Source organism: Anolis sagrei, chromosome 11, assembly GCF_037176765.1.
Source record: "Anolis sagrei isolate rAnoSag1 chromosome 11, rAnoSag1.mat, whole genome shotgun sequence".
In the NCBI taxonomy this organism is placed as follows: domain Eukaryota; kingdom Metazoa; phylum Chordata; class Lepidosauria; order Squamata; family Dactyloidae; genus Anolis; species Anolis sagrei.
This window is the reverse complement of record NC_090031.1, coordinates 28,356,553-28,369,112: the sequence shown is the minus strand read 5'-3', so window position 1 is coordinate 28,369,112 and position 12,560 is coordinate 28,356,553. Positions and strand designations below refer to the sequence as shown.

The following is a 12,560-nucleotide window of genomic DNA, read 5'->3' as shown; positions in this document are numbered from 1 at the left end:
GGCCAGGCCGTTTTATTGTGATTTAGTGTACTGTGCCTGTTGTTTACTTTGCTTATTTGGTTTTTAATTGTTTGATTTGCTTGATTGTATCGTTGTGTTGTGTTGTTGAGGCCTCGGCCTGTGTAAGCCGCATCGAATCCTTTGGGAGATGCTAGCGGAGTACAAATAAAGTTTAATAATAATAATAATGTCCAGGATAATTCCCCTCAAAAACCCACCAGTATTCAAATTGGACATATTGAGTATGCATGCCAAGTTTGGTCCAGATCCATCATTGTTTGGGCTCATACTGCGCTCTGGATGTAGGTGAACTACAACTCCTATAAATCCCTCCAAAGACCGCCAGTATGTTTTCTTGGTTATGGGGGTTCTGTGTGCCAACTGAGCTCCAGATCCATCGTTGGTATTCAGAGTGCTCTTTGATTGCAGGTGAACTACACATCCCAGGACCTACAACTCCTATAAATCATGGTGAACTCTCCCCAAACCTCTCTAGTATGTTCAGTTGCTGACCAATTCCTCTGTTTACTGTGTGCCACAGAAAATAATAGGGAAGGGTTAAGGGAGAGGCAGTGGGTGGGGTCATGCAAATTCCACACCAATGAGTCAGAAACACTGGGATACCTATGGTGGAGGAAACACATACAATCTAGGATGAAACAGTCCTGGTATGAAAGCCTTCCCTTGGGTGGTGGGCAGTGTGGTGTTGATGGCAGGACTCTTGGACATGTTCATGGCGCTCGCTATAACCTGCAATGTCATTGGAGGGAGGACCTTTGGTGTCTCCTCAGTAGTGGGAGATATAGTGTTTATGGAGGCGGGAGCTTGTTTATATAAGGGAATACTCCAGCTATGCACACAAATACATATTTTCACTTTTATTATGTGTATAGATAGATACATCCAAAGGGGAAAAAGGAAAATATTCCAAAGAAAGAAAGCAACTTCCATTTCATTTTGGTATCTACAAATTGCCATAAAATGTCGCTCCATTTCTCAAGGTAAGCCCATCCCTGAATATACAATTATTATTATTATTATTATTATTATCATCATTAAAACATTTTTACAATATTTGTATTATTTCTCAAAACCTTGGCCTTACATCACTTTCAAATATTCCATGCTGAATCTTGATTTAGGCAGGAGGCAGTCCTTATACTTTGAAAGTTTGGTTTTTAATATATATTATATTATATTATATATAATTTTTATATATTGTATTATATAATATTTATATTTATATATATATAATAAATTTATATATATAATATAATATATATTGCATAATTATATATATGTATATATAATGCTATATATTATATGTATAATAAATATTACATGATGTAAGATGTATATTATAAGCATAATATATAATATATATAAATATATTTTATATATATTATATATACATATCACCTATAATATTATATTTATAATATAATATATAAGGAGCTCTCTAAGAACGGTGGCTATTCTTAGCAAATGGCAAGGAAACTGCATCCAAACCCAAGTCGAACCCAACAATAATTTTAAATATTCCTGGAAACATTTAGAAATGGCTCCGTTTTCCCTCTTTCCTTGTGAAAACTCAGCTCTCCTTTCTCTTTGGGATCTGTAATTTGAAGGATAAACTCATAATAATAATAATAATAATAATAATAATCAACAAACAACCAAGGAGGGTGCTTCCGTTATGGTCCTTCTCTGCCATCTTCCTCGATCTCCACCTGGATCCCAATAGGCTAGAAAGGACAAAAACAAGTCACAGAAACCCACAGCTTTGGCACCTTGGAAGCCCGAGTTTGGACTGCAACCCAAGGCAGACACACAGACCGGGCCTCACCTGGCGAGGGGACTTCATCAAGGAGGCCCTCCATTCCTTCTGGCCTTTTCCCGATCCATCCTTTTCCAGAAGAATCCTTGTATTGGGCACAGAGGCCCAGGAGCGGCCCAACGCTGCCCTCGGACAGCCGCTGGACGGGTCTCTGGTCACTGCGTTGGTCAGCTGAAAAGAAATTAGTGAGAGCTGTTCTTGGGGGATTTGCAGCAGAGTCTGGAAGGCCATCTGGCGGGAGGGATTGGATGGTGCCTTCTTGTATGGCAGAAGGACACCCCACCCACCCAAAGCTCCAAATCAGTGATACAGGGAAGGAAGGAAGGAAGGAAGGAAGGAAGGAAGGAAGGAAGGAAGGAAGGAAGGAGGGAGGGAGGGAGGGAGGGAGGGAGGGAGGGAGGGAGGGAGGGAGGGAGGGAGGGAAGGAAGGAAGGAAGGAAGGAAGGAAGGAAGGAAGGAAGGAAGGAAGGAAGGAAAGCAGGAAGGCCTTGGACACTCCAAGAAAGAGAAATAAAGGGAAAGGGAAGGGGAAAGAAAAGGAAAGGAAAGGAAAGAAAAGAAAAGGAGGTAGGCCTGGGGAACCAACTACATGATTGGATGGATGGATAGACAGACACAATGATAGAGATGGATGGATGGATGGATGGATGGATGGATGGATGGATGGATGGATAAGAGAGGTAGGTAGGTAGGTAGGTAGATAGATAGATGACTGATAAGTAGAGATAAGGATAGATGGATGGATGGGTGGATGGATAGATAGAGCTATATCCAGATAGATAGATAGATAGATAGATAGATAGATAGATAGATAATAGGAATCCTAGAGTTGGAAGAGAGCCCAAGGGACACCCAGTTGATCGCAACCCCTCCCACTGCTTCCGTAGAAAGAGTCGAGGATGGAAAGATAGAGATATATTCCAGATAGATGGATAGATAGGTAGATAGATAGATAGATAGATAGATAGATAGATAGATGGATAATAGGAATCCTAGAGTTGGGTGGATGGATGGACCAACAGACGGACGGGTAGCTGGATGCCTGGATAGATGGATAGGTAGATAGATAGACAGATAGATAGATAGAGAGATAGATAGATAGATAGATAGATAGATAGATAGATAGATAGATAGGATAAGATAAATAGATGGATGGATAGACACACAGAAGAATGGATGGATGGATGGATGGATATAGATAGATGATAGGTAGATGATACGTAGATGATAGATAGATAGATAGATAGGATAAATAGATGGATGGATAGAGAGACACACAGAAGAATGGATGGATGGATGGACGGACGGACGTGTAACTGGATGCCTGGATAGATAGATAGATAGATAGATAGATAGATAGATAGATAGATAGGATAAGATAAGATAAATAGATGGATGGATAGACACACAGAAGAATGGATGGATGGATGAATGGATGGATGGATATAGATAGATGATAGGTAGATGATAGATAGATAGATAGATAGATAGATAGATAGATAGATGATAAGATAAATAGATGGATGGATAGATAGACACACAGAAGAATGGATGGATGGATGGATGGATGGATGGATGGATGGACGGACAGACGTGTAACTGGATGCCTGGATAGATAGATAGATAGATAGATAGATAGATAGATAGATAGATAGATAAGATAAATAGATGGATGGATAGACACACAGAAGAATGGATGGATGGATGGATGGATAGATAGATAAAATAAATAGATGGATGAATGGATAAGACACACAGAAGAATGGATGGATGGATAGCTGGATGGCTAGATAGATAGATAGATAGATAGATAGATAGATAGATAGATAGATAGATAGATAGATAAGATAAATAGATGGATGGATAGATAGATAGACACACAGAAGAATGGATGGATGGATAGCTGGATGGCTAGATAGATAGGTAGGTAGGTAGGTAGGTAGATGAGATGGATGAATGGATGGATGGATGGATGGATGGATGGATAGATAGATAGATAGATAGATAGATAGATAGATAGATAGATAGAGTCAAATGAATGGATAGATAGATAGATAGATAGATAGATAGATAGTCGGATGGATGGATGGATAGATAGATATATAGATGGGGGGATGGATGGATGGATGGGTGGATGGGAGGATGAGATGGATGGGTAGGTAGGTAGGTAGGTAGGTAGGTAGGTAGATAAGATAAATAGATGGATGGATAGATAGACACACAGAAGAATGGATGGATGGATAGCTGGATGGCTAGATAGATAGATAGATAGATAGATAGATAGATAGATAGATAGATAGATAGATAAGATAAATAGATGGATGGATAGATAGAATGGATGGATGGATGGATGGATGGATAGATAGATAGATAAAATAAATAGATGGATGGATAAGACACACAGAAGAATGGATGGATGGATGGATGGATGGATGGATGGATAGATAGATATAGATAGATGATATATAGATGATAGAGAGATAGATAGATAGATAGATAGATAGATAGATAAGATAAGATAAGATAAATAGCTTGATGGATAGATAGACACACAGAAGAATGGATGGATGGGTGGATGGAGGGTGGATAGATAAGAGATAGATGGATGCATGGATAGAGGGGGGCACTCACCACCAGGGCCACCCCGAAATCCTTGGCCAGTGTCTTCAGTTCCAAAGCCAAGTGGCTCATGAGGGCCATGCCTGAAATCATAAGGAGGGCCAAGGGGAGCAAAGGCATATTGGAAAGGGGTCCTATTAATATTACTATATTTATTTATACCTTACGTTATTGTTTGCCCCAACTGTCCCAGGATGAAGAAGGAGGGAACCCAAGGGTGGTCCCCAAAGGCAGCCCCTTACCATCAGGTGACCGACCCCCCAGGAGTGGGGAGAGGGGTGCCCACATCGAATCCACCACCAGCACTTTGGCCGAGCCACAGCCATTCATGGCCTGCAAAAAGAAAAAAAAGAGACAGGCTGAAAAATGTAAAAGAATGTCCTAAGGAAGAAGAAGGAGCAGGCCTTGTTGCCTTCAGCCCTGGAGGCAGAATGGGGTGGGACTGGATGGCCTTTAGAGGCCCCTCCCAGCTCAAGGGGTCTAATAATAATAATTGATAATAATAGTAATTCTGTCTTCCTGCCAGGTGGAAGGAAGGGAGCTGGACTGGATAGCCTTTAGGGCTCTCTTCCAACTCTATGAGTCTAATAATAATAATAATAATAATAATAATAATAATTGATACATAATAATATAATAGTACTATATCTTCCTTCCTGGCAGAAGGAGATTGGATTGGATGGCCTTTAGCGGTCCTTCCAAACTTGATGAGTCTAATATTAATAATTATACATAATAATAATAATAGTTCTTTTATCTTCCTTCCTGGCAGGAGGTTGTACTGGATGGCCTTTAGAGGTCCCTCCAAACTCTATGAGTCGAATAATAATAATAATACAAAATAATAATAATAATAATAATAATAATAATAATAGTTCTTTTATCTTCCTTCCTGGCAGAAGGAGGTTGTACTGGATGGCCTTTAGAGGTCCCTCCAAACTCTATGAGTCTAATAATAATATAATAGTAATTCTATCTTCCTTCCTGGCAGAAGGAGGTTGGAACTGGATGGGCTTTGGAGGTCCCTTCTAACTATGTGAGTATAATAAGAATAATAATCATAATGATGGATAATAATAAAATAAGGATGGCCCTTGGGCATCTCGTCCAACTCTCTGGTCCTATTATTATTATTATTATTATTATTATTATTATTATCCAGAGGCTGGATGGTCATCTGACAGGGAGGCTTTAATTATGCTCTCTTGTATTATTATTATTATTATTATTATTATTATTATTATTACACAGAAGCTGGATGGTCATCTATTGGGAGGAATCAGCTTGCGAACCACTTACCTGCTGAGCCAGGGTACTCCGAAGATCCTGCAGGCTGTCCAGCATTTTGTAGGCCTCGAAAACACGATTGACATGGATCCGCTGCAGGGCCTCTGTCTGGAGGGATCGAAAGAGAGGGATCGGGCATCATCACTTGCGTCGCTTGGGCCATCGTTCCAAGTGAGGAACTCACTCAGCAACACTTCTCTCCCAACTAGAGATGGTCCTCCCATTGACGCAACCTGGGATCGCATTGGCCTTTTGCGCTGCTGCATAGTGCTCTGGGCTCACCGACCTGCTCCTCTTCATTCCCCGTCATGCGCTGCAGCATCTGGAGTAAGCGGGCCGCCGAGAAGCCCCCCGAGGAGTCGATGTAAAGCACCTCTTGCTTGAGGATGAGGGCTGTATGTGCGGCAATAGCCAGGCAGATCTGGAGGGAGAAAAGTTAGGTCCATTATTATTATTATTATTGCATTATATTATTATATATAATTACTATTATGTCATTACTATTATTATACATTATTATTATTAATACTATTGCTTGAGGCTGTGTTAGCGGGAGACCTAGAAGGAGAAAAGTTAAGTCAATTTCCAAACATCATCATCATCATCATTATTATCATTATTACATGACATTATATATATTATGTATTATAATTATTATTATTAGTCTTTCTCTCACCTGCGTCTTCCCCGAACCGGGCGCCCCCACAAACTCTGTAATCTCCCCAGTGTACAAGCCGGAGTCTAGAAGCCGGTCCAAACTGAAAAGGAGGCATCAGAAGGACAAGTGAATGCATGGTTGGAAGGGACCCCCAAAGGCCATCCAACCCCTTTGCTTGCAGGAAGACATCAAGGATAGATGGATGGACAGAAAGATGAATGGTGGGGGAGAGAGTTGGTTGACTGGATGGATTCATAGGTAGATAGACATAATAGAGAGATGGCTAGAGATGGAGGATGGATAGATGGACGGACAGATAGACAGATGAATAGATTGATAGATTAATCATTGTCAGATAGAAACACAAATAAGATAGATGGATGGATGGATGGATGGATGGATGGATGGATTGATAGACAGACAGATTTAATTCTTGTATATTGGTATATTTTAATTCTGTGCTACTGCTTTTATGTCAAGCCACTTTGAGCCCCCTTTGGGGAGATAAAGCGGAGTATAAATAAAAATAAATATAACAGGCAGACGGACAGATAGATGGATGGTTGTATGGATAGACAGATAGATCGATACATGGATGGATGGACGGACAGGCGAATGGATGGATGGATGGATGGAACCCTAGCATTGAAAGAGACTCCAGGGCCCTGGCTTCCATCCAACAGATAGCCAAATAGACGAATAGATAGATAGATAAATCTACAGACAGACAGACAAAGTGGATGGATAGATAGATAGATAAGACAGATGGACAAATGGATAGACAGACAGACAGATGGATAGGATACATAGATGGATGCATGGATGGATGCATGGACGGACAGACAGACAGAGAAACTGATGGATTCAATGACTAGATAGACAGGCAGACAGACAGATGGACGAATGGATGGAAAGACAGACAGACATGAACGGATGGATCGACGGACAGACAGACAGACAAATGGATAGATGGATGGTTGAATAGATAAACAGACAGACAAACTGATGGATGGATAGATGAGATAGATGGAAGGATGAATGGATGGACAGAGAGACAGACAGACAAACTGATGGATGGATGACTAGATAGATAGATAGATAGATAGATAGATAGATAGATAGATAGATAGATAGATAGACAGACAGACAGACAGACAGACAGATGGGTGGACAAATGGATGGACAAATAGATAGATAGATAAATAGATAGATATAGACAGACAGACAGATGGACGAACTGATGGATAGCTAGATATAGATAAATGGATGGGTGAGTTGGATGAAGAGATAGATGGACTGACGGACAGATGGACAAATGGATGGATGGATGGATAGATAGATAGATAGATTATAGGGATAGAGATGGATTGGTAGATGGACAGGAGAGATAGACAGACAGATGGACAGACGGATGGGTGGATAGACGAATTGTTTGATGGATTTATGGATTGATTGATGAATGGATGGATTGAACCCTAGTCTTGGAAGGGACCCCAGGGCCCTGGCTTCCCCCTCCTGCTCCACCGTATCCCTCCCGGCAGAGGCCCCTCTCTCCCTCCCTCCCTTGCCTGTTGATCCCGGTGTTGAGGATGGCGCTGCCCTTCTGGAGCTCCTCAAAGAGGTCAGCCCCATTGGCCGGGAAGGAGGAGAAGCGGGCTAGGAGCAGCCGGCGGGCGGAAGACAGGCTCTGGGGAGGAAGCACAAGGGAGAGGGAAAACCTTTTGGGGCCCCACAGAGACCCTCAAGAATAACAGGGGCCACAGGAGAGGGCCTTCCTCCCACTCACCTTGAAAGACAGGGAACACCTCTGGGCCAAGGCCTCCAGGTCTGACGAGACCAGGTCCACCACTACAAGCAAAAGCAGATAGATAGATAGATAGATAGATAGATAGATAGATAGATAGATAGATAGATTAGCATCTATTGCTATCATTATTAGACTTCTAGAGCTGGAAGGGAACTCCAAGGGCCATTCAATCCAACTCTATTCTGGCAGGGAGTAAGGTAGAATTAGTACTACCGGTATATTATTATTTATTGTTGTTGCTGTAGTTGTCATCGTCGTCATCATCATCACATAGTTGGAATAGCAGATTGAACTATTATATCCTCATCGTCATCGTCATCATTTAATTGGAACCTCCAATAACCATCCAGCCCAACCCCTTTCTGCCAGGCTGAATCTAATAATAATAATACATCACACAGTCCTAGACGCTTGGGAAGTGTTCGGCTTGTGATTTTTTGATACGAAATCCAGCATATAGATCTCGTTTGCTGTGACATACTGTGTTTTTGTGTCGGTAAAATAATAATAATAATAATAATAATAATAGATTCAGAGTTGGAAGAGATCCCAAGGGCCATCTAGTCTGACCCCCTTCTGCCATAAAGGAAGATGTAGTAACAACAACAACAACAACAAGACATAGAGTTGGAAAGGACCTCCAGAGGCCATCTAGTCTCACCCACCTTCTCCCAGCCTGCAAGAATGAAATACTATAATATTATTATCCATTATTATTATTATTATTATTATTATTATTATTATTATTATTTTACGTATCTATCAATGTATTATTATTGTTGTACTCCTAAAGTTGGAAAGTAACCCCAAAGTCCATCTAGTCTGCCTTCCTTTTGCCATAAAGGAATTTAATATCTATTTATTATTATTATTATTATTATTATTATTATTATTATTATTATTATACTCCTGGAGTTGGAAGAGTCCCCAAAGTCCATTTAGTCTGACCCCCATTTTGCCATAAAGGAAGATGATATTATTTATCTATGTACTATACTCCTAAAGTTGGAAAGGAGCCACAAGGGCCATCTAGTCTGACCCTCTTCCGTCATAAAGATAGAATTACTATTAGTAGTAGTAGTATACATTATTATTAGATTCCTAGAGTTGGAAGGGACCTCCAAGGGCCATCTAGTCTGACCCTCTTCTGCCATAAAGATAGAATTACTATTATTATTATTATTATTAGTAGTAGTAGTAGTAGTATACATTATTATTATTAGATTCCTAGAGTTGAAAGGGACCCCCAAGGGCCATCTAGTCTGACCCTCTTCTGCCATAAAGATAGAATTATTATTAGTAGTAGTAGTAGTAGTAGTAGTATGCATTATTATTATTAGATTCCTAGAGTTGGAAGGAACCCCCAAGGGCCATCTAGTCTGACCCTCTTCTGCCATAAAGATAGAATTATTATTATTATTAGTAGTAGTAGTAGTAGTAGTATGCATTATTATTATTAGATTCCTAGAGTTGGAAGGGACCCCCAAGGGCCATCTAGTCTGACCCTCTTCTGCCATAAAGATAGAATTACTATTAGTAGTAGTAGTAGTAGTAGTAGTATACATTATTATTATTAGATTCCTAGAGTTGAAAGGGACCCCCAAGGGCCATCTAGTCTGACCCTCTTCTGCCATAAAGATAGAATTATTATTATTATTAGTAGTAGTAGTAGTAGTATGCATTATTATTATTAGATTCCTAAAGTTGGAAGGGACCCCCAAGGGCCATCTAGTCTGACCCTCTTCTGCCATAAAGATAGAATTACTATTATTATTATTAGTAGTAGTAGTAGTATACATTATTATTATTAGATTCCTAGAGTTGAAAGGGACCCCCAAGGGCCATCTAGTCTGACCCTCTTCTGCCATAAAGATAGAATTATTATTATTATTATTAGTAGTAGTAGTAGTATGCATTATTATTATTAGATTCCTAGAGTTGGAAGGGACCCCCAAGGGCCATCTAGTCTGACCCTCTTCTGCCATAAAGATAGAATTACTATTAGTAGTAGTAGTAGTAGTAGTATACATTATTATTAGATTCCTAGAGTTATGGCAGAAGAGGGCTATCTAGTCTGACCCTCTTCTGCCATAAAGATAGAATTACTATTATTATTATTATTAGTAGTAGTAGTATACATTATTATTATTAGGTTCCTAGAGTTGGAAGGGACCCCCAAGGGCCATCTAGTCTGACCCTCTTCTGCCATAAAGATAGAATTACTATTATTATTAGTAGTAGTAGTAGTAGTATACATTATTATTAGATTCCTAGAGTTGGAAGGGACCCCAAGAGCCATCTAGTCTGACCCTCTTCTGCCATAAAGATAGAATTACTATTACTATTAGTAGTAGTAGTAGTAGTATACATTATTATTAGATTCCTAGAGTTGGAAGGGACCCCCAAGGGCTATCTAGTCTGACCCTCTTCTGCCATAAAGATAGAATTACTATTATTATTATTAGTAGTAGTAGTATACATTATTATTATTAGGTTCCTAGAGTTGGAAGGGACCCCCAAGGGCCATCTAGTCTGACCCTCTTCTGCCATAAAGATAGAATTACTATTACTATTAGTAGTAGTAGTAGTAGTATACATTATTATTAGGTTCCTAGAGTTGGAAGGGACCCCCAAGGGCCATCTAGTCTGACCCTCTTCTGCCATAAAGATAGAAATACTATTATTATTATTAGTAGTAGTAGTAGTATACATTATTATTAGGTTCCTAGAGTTGGAAGGGACCCCCAAGGGCCATCTAGTCTGACCCTCTTCTGCCATAAAGATAGAAATACTATTACTATTAGTAGTAGTAGTAGTAGTAGTAGTATACATTATTATTAGATTCCTAGAGTTGGAAGGGACCCCCAAGGGCTATCTAGTCTGACCCTCTTTTTCCATAAAGATAGAATTACTATTATTATTATTAGTAGTAGTAGTATACATTATTATTATTAGGTTCCTAGAGTTGGAAGGGACCCCCAAGGGCCATCTAGTCTGACCCTCTTCTGCCATAAAGATAGAATTACTATTACTATTAGTAGTAGTAGTAGTAGTATACATTATTATTAGGTTCCTAGAGTTGGAAGGGACCCCCAAGGGCTATCTAGTCTGACCCTCTTCTGCCATAAAGATAGAATTACTATTATTATTATTAGTAGTAGTAGTATACATTATTATTATTAGGTTCCTAGAGTTGGAAGGGACCCCCAAGGGCCATCTAGTCTGACCCTCTTCTGCCATAAAGATAGAATTACTATTAGTAGTAGTAGTATACATTATTATTAGGTTCCTAGAGTTGGAAGGGACCCCCAAGGGCCATCTAGTCTGACCCTCTTCTGCCATAAAGATAGAATTACAATTAGTAGTAGTAGTAGTAAGTAGTAGTAGTAGTAGTATACATTATTATTATTATTAGATTCCTAGAGTTGGAAGGGACCCCCAAGGGCCATCTAGTCTGACCCCCTTCAACCATAAGGGAAGGCACCATTCGACCCCTCCCGACAGATGCCCGCCCAGCCTCTGCTTGAGCACTGACCTGTTTGGATGCCTTGGCCTCGGAGGAGGGCCACCGCTTCCGGCGTGAGTCCCGGGCACAACCCGGGTCGGAGGATCATGGCCTTATGAAAGAGGCAAAAACATGCAAGGGAGGAAGGAAGGAAAGAAGGGAGAAATCAATGCCAAATATTGACATTTCTGGGGGTGGGAGAGGAAAGCAAAAGCATGCAACTCGTGGGCCTCGTTGGAAAGAAGGGCTTGGCAAGGCCAGGAAGGGAACTCCTTGCCCCCATGTTGCAAAGTCCCTTTGCAGGAAAAGGAAAAAGTAGTTTCCTTTCCCAGGCTGCAGCTCTCTGTCGCCTCCTTCCATCCCTAGAAGGGAAAGAGATGGGCTTTGGCGCCCTCTCCTGGCCAGGCACGGGAGTGCGGGAGGGAGCCACATTGAGAAATTTTGTTATTATATTATATTACTAGCTTGGGGACCCGGCGCTGCCCGGGTTATTTGAGAAAGGAATTGTGTATCAAGGTTGGTCTTTATCAGTTATTTAGATGGCTCGCAATGGTCTCAGGAAGTTAGTGAAGGTACTTCGAATCCAATCATCTGTGGTCCATCCTCCTCCAAATTGCACCAGAATGGAGAGTGGATCGTGGGGGCTCTGTGCACCAAGTTCTGTTCTTGATCATTCATTGGATGAGGGTCACAGTGGTCTCAGAAAGTGAGTTTAGGTACTGCAAGTCCCATCATCCATTGTCTGTTCTCCCCCATCATCCATACTCTCCCACAAACATCACCAGAATGTTGAGTTAGCCAAGGGGGCTCTCTGTGCCAAGTTAGGTCTTTCTTGGTATTTGGATAA

At 40.6% G+C, this 12,560-nt stretch overlaps 1 protein-coding gene across 1 annotated transcript; it reads right to left on the bottom strand.

Annotated features, from left to right (window-relative positions):
- Window positions 1-863: 863 nt before the first annotated feature.
- On the bottom strand, window positions 864-12,071 carry RAD51D (RAD51 paralog D). Its single transcript, XM_067472081.1, has 10 exons — window positions 11,744-12,071; window positions 8,188-8,249; window positions 7,970-8,088; window positions 6,420-6,501; window positions 6,030-6,164; window positions 5,756-5,851; window positions 4,699-4,789; window positions 4,469-4,539; window positions 1,847-2,008; window positions 864-1,745 (listed from the first exon to the last, which is right to left on the bottom strand). Exons 1-10 carry the CDS (start codon window positions 11,820-11,822, stop codon window positions 1,695-1,697), a joined length of 948 nt encoding a protein of 315 aa, XP_067328182.1. The 5' UTR covers window positions 11,823-12,071; the 3' UTR covers window positions 864-1,694.
- Window positions 12,072-12,560: the final 489 nt, after the last annotated feature.